We start from the raw sequence: 22,576 nt of genomic DNA on the forward strand, positions 1-22,576 counted from the left end.
GTCACTAAGAAGTGTGGGAGACTCATCATCCTCCGAGCCTTTTCCTAAACTATGTTGGGGTCGGCTTCCAGTCTAACCGGATTCAGCTGAGTACCAGTGCTTTACAAGAAGCGACTGCCTATCTGACCTCCTCAACCCAGTTGCCTGGGCAACCCGATACCCCTTGTTTAGACTGGTGTCAGACTTACTGGCTTCTGACTACCCGTGACGACTGCCTAGGTTGTTCAATGACAGCCGGGTGTATGTATGTAAGTATGGGAGAATATGGCTTGTTAAAAAAAAAAACAAAGGTACGATATTCAGTTTTATTTATCTACAGATGGTTACCACCTATAGTTGATTTCCCAACCATAATCTATCGGCCATAATTTCATTCTCTTCTTAGTAGTAGTAGGATTAAATTTGTGATAAAGATATTCCTTCATTCTAAAACCTTTCTTTTTCTTGCCACTTTTACCGGCTGGCAAGGGTGGTTTAATATTATGAGGGTTTAATCCTAGCTTCCTCTCGGCTGATGTTAATTCCGGGGCACCGCCTTTTTTTCCATCCTTTTTATCTTGGCCTTTACCGCCTTTACCGCCTTCACCGCCTTTACCGCCTTTACCGCCTTTACCGCCTTTTTCACTTTCATCCATAGCTCCTTTTTTCTTCTTGTCCTTCTTTTTTTCTAATTCTTTCTTTTCTTCTGAAGTCAATTCTTCTACGTATGGTTCGTCCAAAGTGCTGTTGATTCCGTATTTATTTTCTATCTCATGTAGCATGTTCACTGAAAATATTGAATTGGTTAGGCTGGGTAACCTAACCTACCCAAGGTTAGGTTTCTAAGGTCGATTTCACCAGCCATCCTTATATGTAAAAAGTCACGGTGTAGAAATAAATTGCGCGATTAGGTATCTCACGTTTGTCAGAATCGATTTTGATGCGGTTTTCAGCATAGTATTTTTGATAATTAGGAAAATATTTGTTTTAATAAATTTATTCACGTCTGTTTTTTTAGGGGTTCCGTTCCCAAAGGGTAAAACGGAACCCTATTATTTTCGCTTCTCTGTCCGTCCGTCCGACTGTCACCAGGCTGTATCTCATGAACCGTGATAGTTAGAGAGTTGAAATTTTCACAGATGATGTATTTCTGTTGTCTGAAAACTAGAATAAAATAAATATTTCGGGGGGCTCCCATACAACAAACTTGATTTTTTTGCTCGATGTCCATAAATGTATATAGAATGTTAGTTTGGATGGTACGGAACCCTACGTGCGCGAGTCCGACTCGCACTTGGCCGGTTTTTTTGTAATAAGTTCTTATTTTATTAACATCAAGAAGTCGGAGTTACCTACGCGAAGGGTAGAACGACATGCGTGTGATCGGAAATTAGCTGCGAAACGCCATAAACTTTGGCGCGTACTTACCAAGATGTTCGACTTCCCAGTAGTGGTTTTCTATATCCTCAAGGAACATAAGATGTTCCATGGTGTAATAATTTTTTTTCATAGTGTGAGTTGTGTTATATTTATCCACCATTAGTCTGTATTTCTCGAACAGCATAACCATCAGAAACCCAATCTGCAGAAAATTTTGAAAAAAGGTTAAAAAAGGGATTTAGTTAAAAATATTGGGAAAGAATCTCGATTTTTCCTAGGCCTAACAATAGACGTGGCTTATAAAATTTTGAATGTTATGAATTTTATTAATAACTAGCTGTTGCCCGCAACTTCGTCTGCGTGGGCAATATAGAATCGTCAAAATACTACTTATCCCGTAGGTGCATTCTTTCACGTGACAGTATAATTAGGATTAGCACTTAGCAGTCGCATAGATTCATTGATCAAGGTTGTGTTGTGGATGTGACCATTTATCTAAACAAAAGAAGTAAAGTTTGTGACGTTGTTCAGCCAATTTGGAAAATTATTACGTATATGGTGCGTAAGTAATTTTCACAGGAAACAGCTATAATCAAATAAATATATGTCTACATGCTTTGAGTCTGACAAAGCTGTCATTTGTACATTTTCTGCAGCTGCTGCGACTAATCAGAAGCCAGAAAGTCTGTCAGTCTTACCATGGATATCGTCTTGTGTAGTTGACTGGATTAAAGATAGGTAGATAGGTAGTCGCTCCAAGCAAAATATTGGTACTCAAACAGATTCGGTGACTGGAAGCCAACACCAACATAGTTGGGGAATAACTGGATGGATGATAAAATGAGTCATCATCATCAGCAGGCGCATAGGGTAGGATAGTTTCACTTACTCATGGTAAGGCTGACCACACATTAGGCGTGCGCGATCTTCGGGCGTGTGAGTAGCGCGGACGTCGCGAGCGCGCTGCGTGAACGTCGCGTTTTGCTGCCCTGCGGCATGTGTGAAGAGTGCAAGCGACGCGCTCGCGGCGAGCACGCGGCGCTCGAGTTGCGTTCTTACCCCTTCGCCTGCTATCCCCGCCGCCCGCTAAACGCCTTAGCAGTTAAACGTCAAGGAGAGCGGCGCGTGCGCGCCGCGAGCGCGCTGCAAATGCCGCAGGGCAGCAAAACGCGACGCTCACGCAACGCGCTCGCGACACACGCGCGGCGCCCGCGCTACCCACACGCCCGAGGATCGCGCACGCCTAATGTGGGGGAGGCCTAAGCCGGGACTCCACCGAAATGTTTGCATTAGTTCACGAATAGGCAAAATGTACGTATCTGTGAGAGTCCACTTCATGTGTTCGTACTTGAAACCTGTAGTTTTGCCAAGATTTTCAGAATGTACGCTCGCAATTTGTCATTTCTTGGTAGAGCCAGCAAATCAAAAGAAACATAAGTGTTGTATACTGTGCGTCACTACCGCACACCGGGAAAATTTCGCTCTAGCGGAGGACGTTTATATACCATATTTTGTGTCACACGTAAACAGGACGACAGTAATTATCCACCCAAACACTTTCAAAGATCTGATGAACGAACAAATCAGACCTGACTTGGTCACCTGGGGCCAATCAGAGCTCTATGAAGCGATAATACGCTTTGGCTACTACTGATAGTGTGGTTTCTGAAAATTTATTCACCTCATTCAACGATGAATGTAATTCTGATGGTACTATTAAGAACACTTGCTTAGCGCAGAAGCTGACGTTGGCAGGTCAACTCTTTTGACTTCTCGAATAGGATACCACTGGTTTTTGTGCAATGCACACCTGCAATGCATTCTGGATTAGGATAGGATATAGGTGGATAGGATTTGCAACAGAGAACAATTCTGTCTTTGTGATTAAATGACATCAAACGTAGTTTTATATAAAAGGTGTTTTTTAGGGTTTTTAGACTTGGCTCGGGTCTTACTGAGACTGTTCGTAATCGTGAACAGTGTATTTGCGATCAGAAGTTGAAAGTAAGCATGTCTCTGGTATGCGGCGCGTAATTTGTACGTTTTCAGACGCATAAAGCATTTTACGTGTGTATGGTATTAAATAGAGAGAGCTCCCATTTCTTATCTGCACTTTGTATCTGGGCTTGTTTTTAAAGCTACAGAATCCTACATTACCTTCCTCACGCTTAGCAGCGCTTGCGAGAGATAGATCCTCATTTCTTCTAGGATTAAGTTTACATATTTTGCACCAGAAAAAATAATTGAGGTCTACTTAATACTACTCACTCAAAGTAATTTGTTTTAAGGCCACCACATTAGTGGAAGATAAGCTAAACTATGTTTATGAAAAAATCCTGATATGAACTCCATCTGTAACTTTAAATGATAATTAATTGTTCCACTAAAGTCATCATTTTTGACATAATGTTCAAAAAATAATTTAGATGGCACCGTTTTAAATTTGGCTGAGAACTATTAATTTTCTTTTCATCAAGGTAATAATTATAGTTGGATTTTGATGTGGCACGGCAAACTGACAAACACTATTGAAATGTCTATCGAAAAATTACACTACGTGTTAAAATATGGTGAAATACGGAAAATACACAACTCCATCTGTTGAAATAATAGTCCTCTATAAAGAATGTATGGTGATATTGTCATTTACCACCTCGCTCCTTTGACAAATTTGATGTATTTTATTTACCACAGATTTAGCACAGATGGAGCTACTTTAACCTTGGCTAAACAAAATTTTCATATTTTTTTTTCTTCCGAAGTTACTTATAAAGGTGTGATTTTCTGTGTAAAGATTAATAATAGGCCGATCAACTAATATAAGTACAACATTCAAATGTACAGTTTTGACAAATAGATTGCGTGTCGTAATATTTTACATCTTGAATTCACAAAATGAATCATATCTTTTAATAGAGTGAATCGATTTCGATGAAACAAAAACTAAGTAATACCCCAAGTTACGTAGAATTTTTGTATATAAGCATTGTCTGCATTTAATTCGTAGATTTTACGTGAATCCCGAACAAACAAACAGATAAACAGACAAACAGACAAAAATGACAAAAATGATGGAAATGGGTTCTGTTAGTTATCCTTTAACATGCTGGCTATTTTTTTTGTCAATTTCTTCAATGTACAAAAATTACTTTTCTACAGATTTATTATATGTATAGTATAATAATTATTTAATTGATCTCTTCATGTACCTAGATATAAAAAATTATACAGGTAACAATATAACATAAATTAATGTGTGGGTAAAAATGGATGAGTTCTATTATATTTTAAGACATATTTGCAAAATAAATTTCTATTCTATTGTACGAGTATTACTCCGAAATACTTCGAGGTAATGTGTCTATGAGCGGTGTTTGTACGTGGTTCGAGTGCACTTTGTATGTATGCATCGGAGAGCATGTTAATGTCGACTCTGCGCCTGATCTCTCTCCGGTGGTGTCGGATTGTCGTCCCATCGGGCTACGAGAGTGAAGGAATAGTGAGTGCACCTGTGTCCAAGCAAATGTGCGTGCACTATAATGTGTCCTGCGCAGCTGGCAGATCTTATATGAGAACAGCCGTCGTGGCCGAAATCGGCCATGGACGCCATTTCGTACGTATTTATATTGTGCTCTTCAAGGATATAGCGAAAAGGCTTGTCGACGCTTCACGTGACCCTAGGGCTGGTTTGTTCTTTGGGCACAGAATTAGCATTGCCATACAAAGTGGCAATGCAGCCAGTCTTTTGGACACGTTTCCGGAGGACAGTGATGCGGAGGAGTACTTCGACGTCTAACAATCAGGTCTTTATTTTATACTCTAGTTTGTACATTTATAGTAAATATAATTTTAAGTTTGTAAATACGTGTAACCAACCTGTCAAGAATGAGTGCGCGAGTTGGATTCCAGGTCAGGCAAGTACCAATGCAACTTTTCTAAGTTTGTACGTACTTTGTAATCTTAGACACCAATGACTGTGTTTCGGATGGCACGTTAAACTGTAGGTCCCAGCTGTCATTGAACATCCTTGACAGTCGTTACGGATAGTCAGAAGCCAGGAAATCCAAGGGGTATTGGGTTGCCCGGGTAACTGAGTTGGGGGGGTCAGATAAGCCGCGATAAGCCGCCAGATAAGGTAAGTCGCTCCTTGTAAAGCACTGGTTTTCAGCTGAATCCGGTTAGACTGGAAGCCGACCCCAACACAGCTGGGAAAAGGCTCGGAGGATGATGTGTATGTAGTTTGTATCATTTATTTAATTGAATACAAGGAAAATTCGCTTTTGTCCAGAACAGAAAATGATTTACCTACCTCAAACGGAGCGGTGTGTTGATAATCCTGTTTCACAAATTCCACTTCGTCTGCCTTCCGAAATGTCCCTCGTATTATATCATCTGCCATGAGCACCATGATCTTAGCGTGTTCAAGGTCTTTACCCTCAAGTTGGATAGACCCACAGAACCTCAAATCTACAGGAATGAATTTTATTCAGTGCGAAAACTTTGACAACTTATAGTTAAATAAGTTTTATAGATACGTATATTTTTATTTTGTTGTGTTTTAGTACAAAAAAGGATAGTTATTGATAGCGAAAGATGTTTATTTTGTAACCGATTGTACGGCCACAGTCGTCGTAGTAGGCACGGCGGCAACGCGAAACCGGTTTACTGACGCGAGCGCTGCTCCAAGCGCGTAAGAATAGTTTACTTAGTATCCTTGCTGATTTTAGGGCGGATAAAAAAATGCAAAAAAAATTACTGATGATTCAGATCTATATGTTCTGTTAATGATTCTGGACCACCAGTTTTTTTCTTGCTTCAAATTCATTCCTGTATGTAGGTACAAAAAAATTTTTTGAGCAGTGTGCAAAAAAAAGTGGTTCAGAATCAGTAACAGAACATATCTGCATTATAGTTTAAATATTGTTTAAATGTATTATTATTATTTTGTACTTCCTACAGATACTACTACGGGACTACAGAGTCCCGGATTTTTGGGAAGCGAACGGAAGCCCTTTTGAGACAACTTTAATGAAATGGTGACACAAAACTGACAATCATGCCTGTATACACTATGGGAATATACCCAAGGATGTTTCCCGGTTCTGTGCTAAACTATTATTATTATACAAAAAAGAAAATTTTTTTTATCCGCGCTAAAATTTTTGAGCGTAAAATATGCTGTCGACAGTTATGCCGTGGTGGCCTAGTGGGCAAAGAACCAACCTCTCGAGTATGAGGGCGCGGGTTCGATTCCAGGTAGGGAATGCAATCCCGATCCCGCGGGATCCCGATCTCGCGAGATCTCGTGTAATTTTTCGGGATCAATCCCGACGCATCATATGACGAGATCCCGTTCGAGATTGACGGGATTGGGCGGCAGTGGTCAGCGACGCAACACACACACAACCAAGTCCTTTTGCACGTATATCTACGTCCACGAGCTTAAACAAATTAGAATCTACCATTAAAAAAGAAAAGGATTTGTTTGAGTGTGGAGGAACAAGGGGGCGATTTTTGCAGTTTGCGTATAATTGCTTCGCCACGCTGTTGCCAACCAGCGTTGAGTCGGAGAGGGCATTCTCAGCAGCGGGGTACATTGCAACGGACATTAGATGCCGTTTAGCAGATGAAACTATTAATACCCTTTGTTTTTTAAGGAGTCATTTTCAAAATCACTCTTTTTCCTAATTCCCTTGAAATAAGCTTATTGTTTTGATTACCTAATTTACCTACGTTAATTTCCTTACAACCTGATTATTATTTAGTTGGTAAGATTAAAGAATAAAGGTTTTTATTTTCTTTCGAGTGATATGTTATTTTAATTAACCTCACTATCACAAAAAAGCAGTTATTAGCTTTTTCAGTCATCTGAATTCAATTTTTTTTTTAAATTAGACGGGATCCCGAAAATTCCGGGATCCTGCGGGATTGATATTTCTAATCCCGCGGGATCCCGAATTTGCAATCTCGAGTCGGGATTGCATTCCCTAATTCCAGGTCAGGCAAATACCAATGCAACTTTTCTAAGTTTGTATGTTACTTTCTAAGTATATCTTAGACACCAATGACTGTGTTTCGGATGGCACGTTAAACTGTAGGTCCCGGCTGTCATTGAACATCCTTGGCAGTCGTTACGGGTAGTCAGAAGCCAGTAAGTCTGACACCAGTCTAACTAAGGGGTATCGGGTTGCCCGGGTAACTGGGTTGAGGAGGTCAGATAGGCAGTCGCTTCTTGTAAAGCACTGGTACTCAGCTGAATCCGGTTAGACTGGAAGCCGACCCCAACATAGTTGGGAAAAGGCTCGGAGGATGATGATATATGGCATAGAGTTATTGATAAGGAAAGGTGCCATTTTGGAAGCTAACTGGCGACTACTAACTGTCGACAGCATATATTATATAACAAAATTTTCAATAAAATACAGAACTCGTACGAAACGTCACTGTCACTGTTTTTTTTTTTGTTTTTCACAGTGAAGTTTGAACTCGAAAACGGCTTCGACGTTGGGCGCCCCGATGCCTCCACTCGTCCACCCGTCAACGTCTTCATATAGTCCTGCGATCAAAACGGTGGACCAAGCCCCTCAAGTCAGGGTCAGACCGAGGTGCTCATTTTGTAAAATGTTCGGCCACCTAAAAGAAGAATGCAAAGAAAGAAAGAAAGAAAAATTATTTATTGACACAACATACACAGAAATAAAAATAGAAATTAAAAAAATATATAATAAGTTACAAAAGGTTGCGCCAAATAGGGTTGCGCCAAATGCCGTAAATTACTAAATAAAAGTAATCCCGCGCAGGAGCCAGTTAAGAACGAACCAGCTGCAGTTGCACAACCGGAGCTACGCCCTTCCCTAACATGTTTCGGATGCGGTGCGCCCGGTGTTACGAGGTCAAACTGCAGCGTGTGCAAGGAAAGACGTTCTGCGTCGTCGACAGCGCCATCTACATTTCAGTCGTTGTCGGCGTGTAATACTGTGTTTAAACCGCGTGTGCGTCCTCTATTAAATATAGAAGTGCTTGGTGCTAACATGCCCGTCGCCTCACCACAACAACCTATGCCAACACCCGTGGTCATGACGGACCACCAACTGCGATCCTTGCTGCAAGCGTTACGGTCGCAGCCTGCACAAGGCGCGCCGCTCCCATCTGTAAGTGCAAACTTGTCAAATTGCTCGGCGAGATACAATGGGTCCGGCGATGTACGTGCCTTTACCGACGCCGTACAGATTTACAAGGACTGTGTTGGTGTTAGTGACGAGATTGCACTAAGAGGCCTGCCAATGCTGCTGACTGATTTTGCAGCTACCTGGTGGCAAGGAGTTCGGCACTCAGTCGCGACTTGGCAGGAAGCCATTCTGTTACTTCAGCAGACTTTTGGTCCACGACTTCCGCCTCACAGAGTCTACAGAGAGATCTTTAGTCGAGAGCAAGCTGAGGAGCGCACGGACGTTTTCGTGTGCAGAGTAAGAGCACTTATTGCCCAGTTACCGTCGCGCACCCTACCTGAAAACCCAGTACAACTGGATATGGTGTACGGGCTCCTTAATAAAAGAATACGCGAGCGAGTAGCGAGAAACTCTTTCTCCACGTTTTCCGAGCTACTACAGCACGCCCGATCAGTGGAGGATGTGTTAGAGGAAGTGCGCGCTCCTGCACCTGCGAGAAGGGCACAACCTGCATCAGCCGCCCCGACGCCTCCACTCGTCCATATGCTGTCGACAGTTAGTAGTCGCCAGTTAGCTTCCAAAATGGCACCTTTCCTTATCAATAACTCTTTTTTGTACTAACTCTTCTTTAAACGTATCTTTTAAAACTTGTTTAACTATAAAAGTGAACAAAGTTTGCGCACTGTTAAGAAAATATTCCAGTATTTGTGTAAGTACGCCGAATTGTAAAACGCCCTTAACGGGTGAAAAAGTTCATGAAACAGTGCGACAGAATTTTTGCTACTTGTCAATTTTTATTTGATAGAAAAACAAAATAACAATTTCAGAATGATATCATTGGGCTGCGGGATTGTTCGCGCGAGTTACTGCGGCGCTGGTACACAAAGGGCTTAAGAAGGAACATGGTGGGTGTTAGTCAGTAAGAGTCTGACACCCTCACCGCTACTAACCCACAGCGGGAGGGGTCATTTGGTGAATTCTTATAAAAAAGGCTTGTATCATTGTTGTCATACTGGTACTCAGCTACATTCTATTGGAAATCGTCCCTAACATTATTAAGAAAAAACTTGGCCATTACCATACCATGTATTACCATGTTTTACCATGTATTGGGTACTAGTAATAAGAGTCTTAATAAGACCAATTAATTAAGTATTGTCATTTATTATATTTATATTGACTTTAGCGGCATTTTATTCGATAAAAAGTCATATCAAGATTTTTTTATATTGTAACTAACTTCCGCTCGCGGGTTCGCCCGCGTGGTGTGTTGTTAAAAATTAGCCTATGTGTTATCCAGGGTATCACCTGTCTACATACCAAATCGGTCTTGCCGTTTTTGCGTGAAAGAATAACATACATAGACACATTCTCACAAACTTTCACATTTATAATAATAGTAGGATTAGTAGGATTTATAATATAAGTACGATATGAATATAGTTATCGGCACGATTCTTGAGCTCTGACCTTCACCTGCGCAGAAGTAATTTGTTGGGTCCCTTTTGTGGTATGAAGTGAGGCGCGGGGGCGGGCAAAAGCGGTGATTGGCCCGCAGTGCATCGCGTCATAGCCGTCACTCGGGATTGGTTCTTTGCTAATAAATCACTTCTGCGCAGATGTAGGTCAGAGCTCAAGATTCGTGCCGATAACTATATATCATTTTAATTTGTATAATAACATACAATAATCGGGTTAGACAGGAATCCTACCCCAAAATAGTTGGGAAAAGGCTCGGGAGATGATGATGAATAGAATAAAATAATTAATTAAGTACTCACAGGAAAATAGTAATAAAAAAGTTGCACATAGTAATTTTAAGGCACGGCTACTAGATAAGACCGCCATATTGGATTTAGTAAAAAGTTTGTAAACCATTTGATATACGATAATTATTAATAGGTTTTTAAATGCAATTTTATTAGCATTTCCTATTACTTTAATGTATTTAATTTAAATTAGTACTTAAGAGGACGAATTGGAATTTTTGGCGCCAAGGATTTCAATTTTTCTCAGTAAATACAAAACGGATCAAAATACAACTTGGTTACCTGAAAGTTCATGATATAAACCTTATTTTGTTAGACGTAGAAACATGATTAGGTAACTTTTATAACAGAGAAAAATATATCAAACATACCTCTTTTTAAAAAGAGATTCACATATTATGGGCATACGGGACCGATTTAAGCCTCGTAACTTTTTTAGTAGTTGAGTATATACATACTCTTTAAAATTGTAGAAGGAATTTTTATCAAATTATCATTTCTAAATAATAAAATTACAAAACCATTTTGTCGCTTACGACTTTTAGTTATAAGCTAGCGCGCATATTGTTATCCTCGCCCCGCTCAGACGCTCCGACCCCTTTTGGCGCCTTAGATGCGCGTGCCGGTTATGGAATTATTGTTGACCAATTCCTCGCCTTAAGCTGCGTATTTTGGCCATATAACCAATTTTAATTAGATTCTTACTAAGTAGACACGTACTAATACTTAATAGTTATTAATTTGTGTCTACGTGTCATACACGCATTAAAATCACAGTCATGTATACACGAATTAAAATCAGTCACATTATTATAATACGTAAGTTTAATCTATCTATTCATATAATAAAATGATAGGAAAGTCAAAACTGTACGTTGAATATTTTTTTAAAAGAATACTTGGGGGGTGATCCAAAATCGATTCTGAACCCAAATATGTAGTTTTTAGAATTTTTGTCTGTATGTCTGTTTATCTGTTTGTCTGTATGTTTGTCCCGGATGAACTCAAAAAGTACTGCATGGATTTAAATCAAATTTTGCATGACTATTACCTGGGGGCCGGTTCAACACATAGGCTATATATTATCACGCTATCACCTACGGGGGTTGAGCAATGAACGATTGAATAAACGAAATTGGGAAATTGGAAATTCTATATTGCCCACGCAGACGAAGTCGCGGGCAACAGCTAGTAGTGAATAAGATTATTTTAAAAAATATTTTAAACTAGCCATATACCCGCGCCCCGTGGGAACTACTGCCCGTACCGAGATAAAATATAGCCTATGTTACTCGGGAAGAGTGTAGCGCCCCAACAGTGAAAGAACTTTTGCTATTGGTCTAGCTAGCGTGATGAAAAGTATTTTATAACCTGCCCAGGTGTATGAAGAATAATTGTACCAAGTTTCGTTAAAATCCGTCGAGTAGTTTTTGTTTCTATAAACCAACATACAGGCAGACAGACAGACAGACAAAAATTTTACTGATCTAGACACACGGCAGTGTGTCCGCCAAGTTCGAGCAAAAAAAGCGACACACCGGCCGTGGGTTATATTACACGAACCATTTCGGGCCAAATTCGACCCCCCTGTAACTCAAAATCTATTTTATTTACGCATATCAAATTTCTAGTATCTATTGAGACCCCCTCACTTATCTAAAATACAAAATTTCATTAATATACCTATTGTAGGTCTTGAGATATTGACGTCAGAAAATCGCTATTTTTACTATACACTCACTGACTGACTGATTCACTGACTCACTCATCAAAAACCTAGACCACTTCCAATGGTCGTATTGACTTGAAATTTGGCATGGAGGTAGGTCTTTATGTCAAGGTAAAGGGAAAAATCTGAAAATGGCCAAGTGTGAGTCGGTTTCAAAATAATGAAGGTGTTTTATACCCGGTGTAAATTTATACCCCTAAGCAACTAAAACGAACTAAATTTATCTATATTTATATAATATATCTTCGAATGGTTTGTATTTAGTTTAGTTAGAAGTAAAATAGTGTAGTTAGAAGTAAAATAAAAATCTGAAAACGGCCAAGTGTGAATCACTTTCGAAAATAACGAATGTGTAACTTTGATCCACGAACATAATATATGATAACATGTCATGTCAGTCAGTTGGTAAATCTAGTCCATTTAGTTAATCTAGTTCATTTCTTTGTAAGAAACATAGTGCATATTAAAAAATCTAAAAGATAGTATAAATGAGACATTCCTTTAACTAACTTCATCATAAGAAAAAAATAAAATAAACAACCTTACAAAAATAAATGAAATCCCACCCAAAACAAAAATGTGAAAGACTGCCAAGTTCGATAATATGGGAATGCTTCGCCTATAAAAGAAGTGAGATCTGAATAAGTACCAAGTTCCATACACATACCTCAGTTAAAAATAGTTACTTTTTAATGATGTTACTTGGCAAGTTTATGTTATGTTTGATAGTTATTTTGGAAATATATTTAACTAGCTTCTGCCAGCGGTTTCACCCGCATCCCGTGGAAACCTCTGCACGAACCCGGATAAAAAGTAGCCCATAGCCTTCCTCGATAAATGGGCTATCTAACACTGAAATATTTTTTCAAATCGGACCAGTATTTTCTGAGATTAGCGCGTTCAAACAAACAAACAAACTCTTCAGCTTTTTAAAATTAGTATAGATGTACAGAATTGACCTCTCTACAGATTTATTGTAAGTATAGATAATCATATTTTGTGAGTTTTTTTTCAGTTTACTTATGCGGTTGCTGTCATAATCAAAGGGAAAAGCCGGGTCTGCTTTGGGACGAACCTTGGCATAACCGACTTATGGCTATACAGTTAGTAAACATGACTATAAATATGTGTAAAGGTAAAATATAAAAAAGTCATATATTCAAAGTCATACACCGTGACTTTTTAGTCGTCTTACAACGGCAGATCACTTCATGTATCCAATGACTAGTAAACGTTCTTATATAAAAAAAAATATTTATGAGATTTGAATAATTAAAAAAAAAATTATTCATTATTATGATGCATGACGTAGATTATAAGAACACCCTGTTGTGAGCGCTGCCCGAATCTTGTATCAATGGAGCGCGGCGCGTTGGGAAGGTACCTACTTTCTACCGATTGATACGTAAACATTGTTTTTTCAGTATTTTTCTTTGCACCTATTACCTTAATTAAGTAAGGCTATAACATTAATAATCGTGTCTAGTGGTGTTTTATGTCGGATAGATTGAGTGGACCACCTTTGTAAGACAACTAAAAAGTCACGGTGTATATTCAAAGTCATATAGGTATCGGGTGTGTCGTACTTATTGACATTAAATTGAATACGAGTTCATAAGAAAGTTCATAAGGGGAGTACACAAAGAAATTCACATGTAGAGTCCATAAGGAGGTACATAAGAAAGTATATAAGAGGAGTACATAAGGGGAATACATAAGGCAAGTACATAAGGAAGTATACAGGTTTATTGGTAAAACACTGACAACCTCTCAGGACCAAATTACTAATATCATAAACTATAACTTGTTCTATGACTTTTTATAAAATATAATACATTTGCCAAAAACAAACCTACAAGATTTCATTGTTCTATCTAACACATTTCAACTCTATTTTGCTGTAGAGATAAAATTTGCACGCCCCTACCATTTCTTGACCAACTAAAGGCCCGATCGAGACTAGTCGTACGATTAGTCGACCTTAGGCCTCGGCCTCGAATTTTGCGGGCAGCGGGGCGGCGGCGGCGGCGGCGCGGGAGCGGCAGGATCTTACGCGTATAATCAAATGGACCGGCCCTCGAATACAGCGGCGCACACTGGGCGGTAAATTTCGCTCGCCTTTCGTAGGAATTTTTGAAAAATGAAGTTTGTTTTCGGTTTATTTTGAGTATGTAGGATTGTTGGGGACATCAAAGCATACACTGGTTAATGGATCTAGGCACTTTAAAAAATATATACACGAAGATAAACGGGTTTGTTCATTTTCAATGTATGGAAATGCAATTTCTTTTCCTCATAAAACATTTTCTATCCGTGTTGTACAGTTGAAACTTTCAGGGGTTGTTTTTCAGACCTTAGTGAAGGCATATAATCAATCATCTTGTTCCCGAACGGTCCCGTTAAAAAGTTATGGGCTAAATAAAAATGCCTATTTTGATGATTTTTATCTGTTATCTTTAGGTACTTAAATGACAGTTATTTATTTTTTGTGCATCTTATCAAGTACATAGTACAATAATTATTTACTTTTGACCTTAAATACCCCCACTCCACGAGAAATAGGTACAGGAATACCTCCATTATACTATTGGTTGCTGTTTTGTCATCATGCGTTGATTTCAAGTTATTTTTTTACTAAAATAGTCGGCAAATATCAATACTGATCTACTGACTGAGTGCGACAGGTGTTCCGTATTACAGATTCCATAGAACACATTCACCTAAAGTGCATTTCCTAGAATACCTTGATTTTAAAGTACTTACATGAACAATAAAATCAACAAAATCTATGGGTTGTGATGTTTTTCCTTGTTATGGTGCTTTAACTGACGAGAAAAGGAAGTGTTATGTAGAACAAAGAGATATGCAAATAACTGACACACAAATAAAGCTGAGATTACAATCTGTGTTGGATTTAACAGTGAAGAGATTATTCCAATCTCTTAACACCGAAAATGTAAACAATAATTTGACTCTGACCAGTAAATGGAGTTTTGACGGTGCCTCTGGACAAAGCAATTATAAACAGGCAATGGAAGGTGGAGACGATTCTAGCACTTTCATGTGCTCATTCGTGCTTCTAAAAATTGAAAATGGAGAATTGGAGATAATTTGGGAAAATTCCAAACCATCCTCAACTTTTTATTGCCGATCAATTTATTTTAAATTTGCCAAAGAAAATGATTTGAATATACAAGAAGAAATGGCGTTAATTGAATCAGAAATTGCTTCTCTACAGCCTACTGTTATTGATGGCATACACGTAAACCACAACCTACACATGACGATGATTGATGGTAAGGTTACTTCGATCTTATCGAACACATCATCAGCGACATGTGATGTGTGCCAAGCGAAACCCAAGGAGATGAATGACATAGACCAGGTTTTACTTAAAAAGCCAACGGAGGTTTATAAGTTTGGCCTGTCTACGCTACATGCTCGCATTAGATGCATGGAATGCATCCTACATATTGCATACCGAGCTGAATTTAAGAAATGGCAAGCCAAAGGCGATGAATTTAAAGAAAAGCTGGCTATTGGGAAAAAAATAATTCAAGAAGGGTTCTGGAATAAAATGGAACTTCGCGTGGATGTGGTGAAACAGGGTTCTGGAACAACGAATGATGGAAACACTGCAAGGAGATGTTTTGCTGATCCCGAAGCCACTGCTCAAATAACAGGTATAGATGCAGATCTGATAAGAAGCTTTGGAGTAATTCTTCAGGTGATTTCATGCGGAGAATTTGTCGACGTTGAAAAGTTCAGAGCCTACTGTAACGCAACTGCAGGAAAGTTTATTGAGCTTTATTCTTGGTACTACATGCCTTCAAGTGTTCATAAATTGCTCATCCATGGTGCCGACATTATAGAGCACAACAACTTTATACCAATTGGTAAATTATCCGAAGAAGCGTCTGAAGCGCGCAACAAAGACTAAGCATTTTCGGTGTTTCCGCTCAAGAAAGATTAGCAGAGTAGCTACTAATAAAGACATCATTCATAATCTCTTGGTTTCGTCTGATCCCTACATTTCTAGTATTAGACCTAAAATAAGGCTACTTAAATACCAACCTCTTTCAGAAGAAGCTAAATTATTGTTGTCATTAACTTCCAGTGAAAATAAAGGAAATTTTGATTTTGTGAATGTTGAAGACTGCCCTGATCATGAATAATTTATTTTTTCTTTTTATGGACTATTCTTTTTTTGTCATTTTGCCAAAGTTTACTTTTTTAAGTCTTTTAACAGTTTTTTTCTTGATATAATATACATTACATTCATATACTTATATATATATTCTTTCTTAATTTATACACATTCATTTCGACAGAATAATAATAAAATACCTAACAGTGAACTTAAAAAAAAGAGATTATCACTATTTAGACGAGACACTTACGTTTTTTACAACTGTATTATAACAATGAATTATGGTTCAATAAAGGGTCATTAGTACAGTCGTTATTTATGACTATTTTTACGCTACCTGATCCTTTGTTTGGTGTTATTGTTTTCCTGGAAAGACCAGATTACGGAATTATTTAACAATAGGGCCGTTCATGTGAGTACTTTAAAATCAAGGTATTCTAGGAAATGCACTTTAGGTGAATGTGTTCTATGGAATCTGTAATACGGAACACCTGTCGCACTCAGTCAGTAGATCAGTATTGATATTTGCCGACTATTTTAGTAAAAAAATAACTTGAAATCAACGCATGATGACAAAACAGCAACCAATAGTATAATGGAGGTATTCCTGTACCTATTTCTCGTGGAGTGGGGGTATTTAAGGTCAAAAGTAAATAATTATTGTACTATGTACTTGATAAGATGCACAAAAAATAAATAACTGTCATTTAAGTACCTAAAGATGACAGATAAAAATCATCAAAATAGACATTTTTATTTAGCCCATAACTTTTTAACGGGACCGTTCGGGAACAAGATGATTGATTATATGCCTTCACTAAGGTCTGAAAAACAACCCCTGAAAGTTTCAACTGTACAACACGGATAGAAAATGTTTTATGAGGAAAAGAAATTGCATTTCCATACATTGAAAATGAACAAACCCGTTTATCTTCGTGTATATATTTTTTAAAGTGCCTAGATCCATTAATTAGTGTATGCTTTGATGTCCCCAACAATCCTACATACTCAAAATAAACCGAAAACAAACTTCATTTTTCAAAAATTCCTACGAAAGGCGAGCGAAATTTACCGCCCATAGTGCGGCGCGGGAGCGGGCAACGAGCAGTGCGCTCCAGTCAAGCGGTGACCGCCCGCGCCGCCGCCGCTGCCGCCCCGCTGCCCGCAAAATTCGAGGCTGAGGCCTTAGAGTGTGTGGACGAGTCGAGACTATCACACATTACAATAAATTAGTTTGGTGGAGGGTTTGCATTTTTAGAATGAATGCAAGATCTTTACCTACCCACGCCTCCCGCGCACTCCTGCAAGGTTGTTAGTGTTTTGTCAATAACCCTGTATAAGGGGAGTACATAAGGAAGTATATAAGGGGAGTACGTAACGAAGTATAAAAGGAGAGTAGGTACATAAGGAAGTTCACAAACCGTTCGAAAAACCGCTGATATGCAAAAAATAATATAAAAATTAAATTATAAATTATAAAAATTTGCTAATTAGCTAGCATTAAACATAAGTAGCCTATCTCCGTCGGTAGGTAGACAACAGCATATGAAGCTAAAACTATTTTTATCTAAGATACAGTGAGCTCGTTCTGCGTGAATCGGATTGTCAATAATCAACAAAATGTAGGGTAGCTGTTTGTAACTATAATGATGTCCTCCTAGCCGATTATCGGCTACGGCGGCTGTTCTCATGTAGGGAGATTAGCCAGCTGCGCAGGACATATTATAGTGCACAAGCATTTGCGCAGGCACAGGTGCTCCCTATTCCTTCACTCTCATCCCGATGGGACGGCAATCTGACACCACCGGAAAGAGATCAGGCGCAGGACCGACATTTGCGAGCTCTCCGATGCACGGGTGAATCAATCACCAGCTTCCAGACTACGGGCTGCTTTGTGAAAGTTTAAGAAAACACACAAAGCGATTTTGGCCCAACCCGGGAATCGATCCCGAGACCTCGAGCACAGCAGCCGCGCTTGCAACCAATAGACCAACGAGGCAGTCCGGGATAAAATAATATCTAGACACACGGCAGTGTGTCCGCCAAGTTCGAGCAAAAAAAGCGACACACCGGCCGTGGGTTATATTACACGAACCATTTCGGGCCAAATTCGACCCCCCTATAACTCAAAATCTATTTTATTTACACATTTCAAATTTCTAGTATCTGTTGAGACCCCCTCACTTATCTAAAATACAAAATTTCATTAATATACCTATTGTAGGTCTTGAGATATTGACGTCAGAAAATCGCTATTTTTACTATACACTTAAAATTAAATACTAGATTCATTGCGTTTGGTAGGTTTATAAGGTGTGTGAAAACTTGCCAAGTAACATCATTAAAAAGTAACTATTTTTAACTGAGGTATGTGTATGGAACTTGGTACTTATTCAGATCTCACTTCTTTTATAGGCGAAGGATTTCCATATTATCGAACTTGGCAGCCTTTCACATTTTTGTTTTGGGTGGGTTATTAAAACCGCGATAAAATCCGAAAAAGTAGTTTTATTTAAATGTCTAATATTCACGTAAGTTTCAGAAATGTTTTTATTTTCAGATGCAAAGTGGAAAGTGCGAATAACAGAGGGAGTCCAAGAATCATATAAACATACTTTATCATATGAGATAGGTCTGCTAACTTCCGGAATAGTAGACAAGTTCGCGCATATGCTAAGAGTATATCGTTACTATTCAAATCCTAAAGATTATAAAAAGAGTAAACATTCTATCACTGAAATCATGAATGGTTATGCAGTTATTCGTAAGTGTAAAGTTTTTGTACCATTTACAGCGGGGCCCATCAGGGTTAGACCTGCCGGGGCTGCGGGATTGTTCGCGCGAGTTACCGCGGCTCTAATACATAAAATGCCTACGACGGAACACGACGGTTTTTAGTCAGTAAGAGTCTGACACTCCCTCGCCGCTGCTAACCCACAGCGGGAGGGGTCATCATCATCATCAGCCTATCGCAGTACACTGCTGGACACAGGCCTCCTCTCATAAGGAGCAGGATTGAGCATTTTCAGACTTTATAGTCCAGGTTTCCTTAAGATGTTTTCCTTCACCTTTTTATCAGCCATTGGAGTCCAAGATGTACTTAAAAAGTGCAAAGGTCTAAATGAAATAAAATGATTTGTTGACATAATTTCAGAGAGCGATTTTAATCAATTAGCCATTGAAAGAAATCTGTATCTAGAAGTTATACAAAAAGAGAAGGAACGACAGGAGCAGGAAGACAAGGAAATAGCTGAATATGCTGCCCAAAACCCAGGAATGCCAGAAAAAGCCATCAAAGACGCCAGAGCTAAAGGTATCAAACGTCCACCAAAAGATAACAGAAGAAGCATGAATTCTACCACAGATACTGAATCTGAAGAAAAAGCTACGACTGTCACAGCTGTCAATGTCAAAATGAATGTCAATGTCAAGCTGTCAAAACAGAAAAAAGGTTGGTCTAAGAAGAATATAAGTAAAGAGCCGGAATATAAGAAGAAGTTGAGACGCATTATGTGGGAAGAGAGATGGAGTGGCTATGACCCGGATATAGAAGGCGATGATGTGCCGAAATCTTTACTTAAGCGTGGTTTGAGGAATAATAGCCATGCCAGAAATTTTCTTATGAAAGATTTAAAGGGGATTCTTTTGGACTAATTTCTGAGGCTCTAATATAGCATAAAATTAGTCTTTAACACTCCTAAATGAAATAAAAAAAATAGCAAATAAAGCAGCTTTGTATGATACCTGAGAATCCGGAAAAATAGCTTGTATTCCTAATACATACTATAAAAATTCATGAAAATCTGTTCAGCAATTTTTGCGAAAGAGTAACAAATATACATTTCCTATAGTAGATGATATTCTTTTTGGGAACCTATAATTCTAGCCACAAAATTATTTATTGGACACATGATTAAACTTCTAATTTTATAACTAAGCAATGGGGAAATGACATAGCCTCCACTAAACTAATTCGTCTTTTTTACAACGCCAACTAAATATTCTATAGAAAGTTTCAAGTAAAGGTCATCAATTATTGTGACTTGTCCTTCTTATTTATACATTGTCATCTAATTTACTAACTCGGCCTCGTTTTTAACATATTGCCATTTATAACTTTCAATTTAAAAACATTGTATTAAAAAATTGAAGTCAGTGACGAAAACGAATCTTTGCAAATCCGACTGGACGTAGTCTTGTCTGCCCTACCCCTAGAGTGCAATTCAAAACCTCGCAGGCGCGGAGGGACGAGGCGGCCTGCGAGCCGAGGCGCAGGTAGTTTTAAAGCTCGCCGCCGCGGCTGAGGCGCAAGCCGAAGCTGCGGTGGTGGGCGTGAAAACCATCTGCGACGATAAGATAAGATTGTTTACCTACTCAAAAAAAACTTTTTATAGTTATCGGCACGAATCTTGAGCGCTGACCTTCACCTGCGCAGAAGTGATTTATTAGCAAAGAACCAATCCCGAGTGACGGCTATGACGCGATGCACTGCGGGCCAATCACCGCTTTAGCCCGCCCCCGCGCTTCACTTCATACCACAAAAGGGACCCAATAAATTACTTCTGCGCAGGTGAAGGTCAGAGCTCAAGATTCGTGCCGATAACTATAAAAAGTTTTTTTTTGCAAAAAAACTAAAAAGCCAAAAAAAAAAAAAAAAAACAATTTTTAGGTGCATCGGCCTGGAAGGCAAAATTAACTTAGGGGCATCCATTAGACACCGACGCTCCTTCAAGCTACAACCACAGCGGAAGCCATCATCTGATGACTATTATCATCCTCATCCCCCGAGCCTTTTCCCAACTATGTTGGGGTCGGCTTCCAGTCTAACCGGGTTATAAATACCCTAAAAAAAGAATTAGTTTAAAATACAAAATCAATTTTCAAAAGATCCTAAATCTTTTTGGCAGTATATTAGGTCTAAAAGAAGCAGGTTAAACAAGCAGGTTATTGTAAGAAATGGTCAACATCTTTCGGATGAGGAGTGTGCGGGACATTTTGCGTCGTCCTTTGAATCGGTGTACAATAGAGAGCGGCCGCGGCTGGACGCGCGCGCGGCGGCGGCGGACGCGGCGGCGACCGGTGCGCGAGTACACGTCGACACCCTCACTCTGCACGATGTTAGGGAAGCGCTCACGAAGCTCAAGCCAAAGCGCTCATGCGGCCCCGACGGCATTCCAGCATTTCTGTTCCGCGACTGTGGCCGGGTGCTAGCAGAGCCTTTGCATCATATATTTAATATATGTTTAAAACAGGCGACGTTTCCGACTAGATGGAAAACCACGCGAGTTATTCCAGTTCCAAAAGGCAAGTCCGGGCCGGATGTCAGTGGCTATAGACCGGTGGCGGTGTTGTCGACGCCTACCAAGGTGTTCGAGTCTGCCATACAACGCTGTGTGCAGGCTCAAGTGAGCGCGCAGCTATCGGACGCGCAGCACGGGTTCCGGCCGGCGCGCAGCACTGCGACGAACTTGCTTAATTTCATGGTGAGAGCGAGGTCGGCAGTCGATGCTGGTGTACAGGTAGATGCGGCATATTTCGATTTTAAAAAGGCATTTGATACCGTTGATAATGATGTACTGCTAACGAAGCTGGCAAAAATTGGGTGTACTCAACACCTTCTACAGTTCTTCGCCAGCTACTTGGAGGACCGGCAGCAGTACGTCGACTACAACGGTTTTGAATCCCAGCCATACTACACCAGGTCAGGCGTAAGCCAGGGCAGCAATTTGGGTCCTCTGGAATTCATTTTAATGATAAATGACTTACCAGAGGTAGTCAAGAATAGTTTATGTTTATTGTTTGCAGATGACCTCAAATTGCTGCTCGAGGTCAGGAATGAGTCGGACTGTGAGAAATTGCAGGAAGACATAGATAGAGTGGTTGAATGGAGCAATCAAAATAAGCTCTATTTCAATACAGCGAAATGCTCGGTGATGACGAAGTCTACCTTAGCGTACAATTACAGTGTAGATAAAGAGCCGATGCAGCGAGTTTCGCAGGTACGAGACCTAGGTGTACTACTTACCCCTGATCTAACTTTCCGGGAGCACATAGTTAAGATCTGCAAGAAGGCCTATAGAAACCTGGGTTTCGTACTGAGACAGTCGCACGGATTCACCAACATCGCTACCCTCAGGGTGCTGTATGACGCTTTGGTAAGGAGTCACCTGGAGCACAGTGCGGTGATTTGGGCGCCTCATGAAGCGAAATACAGTGTCATGCTTGAACGAGTACAAAACAAGTTTACCAGACACTTGTATTTCAAACTTTATGGGGTGTACCCATTTTACCCGCTGATGTATCCTACACTTTTTGTACTGGGAATGATAGAGTACAACCAACTAAGAGTGCGCAGAGAATGTACACTCGCGGTAAATGCGGTGAAGCACCTGCAAGGTTT

At 39.6% G+C, this 22,576-nt stretch overlaps 2 protein-coding genes across 2 annotated transcripts; one reads left to right on the forward strand and one right to left on the reverse strand.

Moving 5' to 3' along the window:
• Positions 1 to 291: 291 nt before the first annotated feature.
• LOC124644578 lies at positions 292 to 10,376 on the reverse strand. The gene is made up of 4 exons (XM_047184045.1): positions 10,310 to 10,376; positions 5,669 to 5,826; positions 1,408 to 1,561; positions 292 to 766 (listed from the first exon to the last, which is right to left on the reverse strand). The coding sequence occupies exons 1-4, from the start codon at positions 10,374 to 10,376 to the stop codon at positions 324 to 326; spliced, it is 822 nt and encodes a 273-aa protein (XP_047040001.1). The 3' UTR covers positions 292 to 323.
• A 700-nt stretch (positions 10,377 to 11,076) lies between these two features.
• Positions 11,077 to 19,830, forward strand: LOC124644577. The gene is made up of 4 exons (XM_047184044.1): positions 11,077 to 11,116; positions 13,042 to 13,161; positions 18,737 to 18,940; positions 19,331 to 19,830. The coding sequence occupies exons 1-4, from the start codon at positions 11,077 to 11,079 to the stop codon at positions 19,828 to 19,830; spliced, it is 864 nt and encodes a 287-aa protein (XP_047040000.1).
• Positions 19,831 to 22,576: the final 2,746 nt, after the last annotated feature.

Source organism: Helicoverpa zea, chromosome 30 (assembly GCF_022581195.2).
Source record: "Helicoverpa zea isolate HzStark_Cry1AcR chromosome 30, ilHelZeax1.1, whole genome shotgun sequence".
Lineage (NCBI taxonomy): Eukaryota > Metazoa > Arthropoda > Insecta > Lepidoptera > Noctuidae > Helicoverpa > Helicoverpa zea.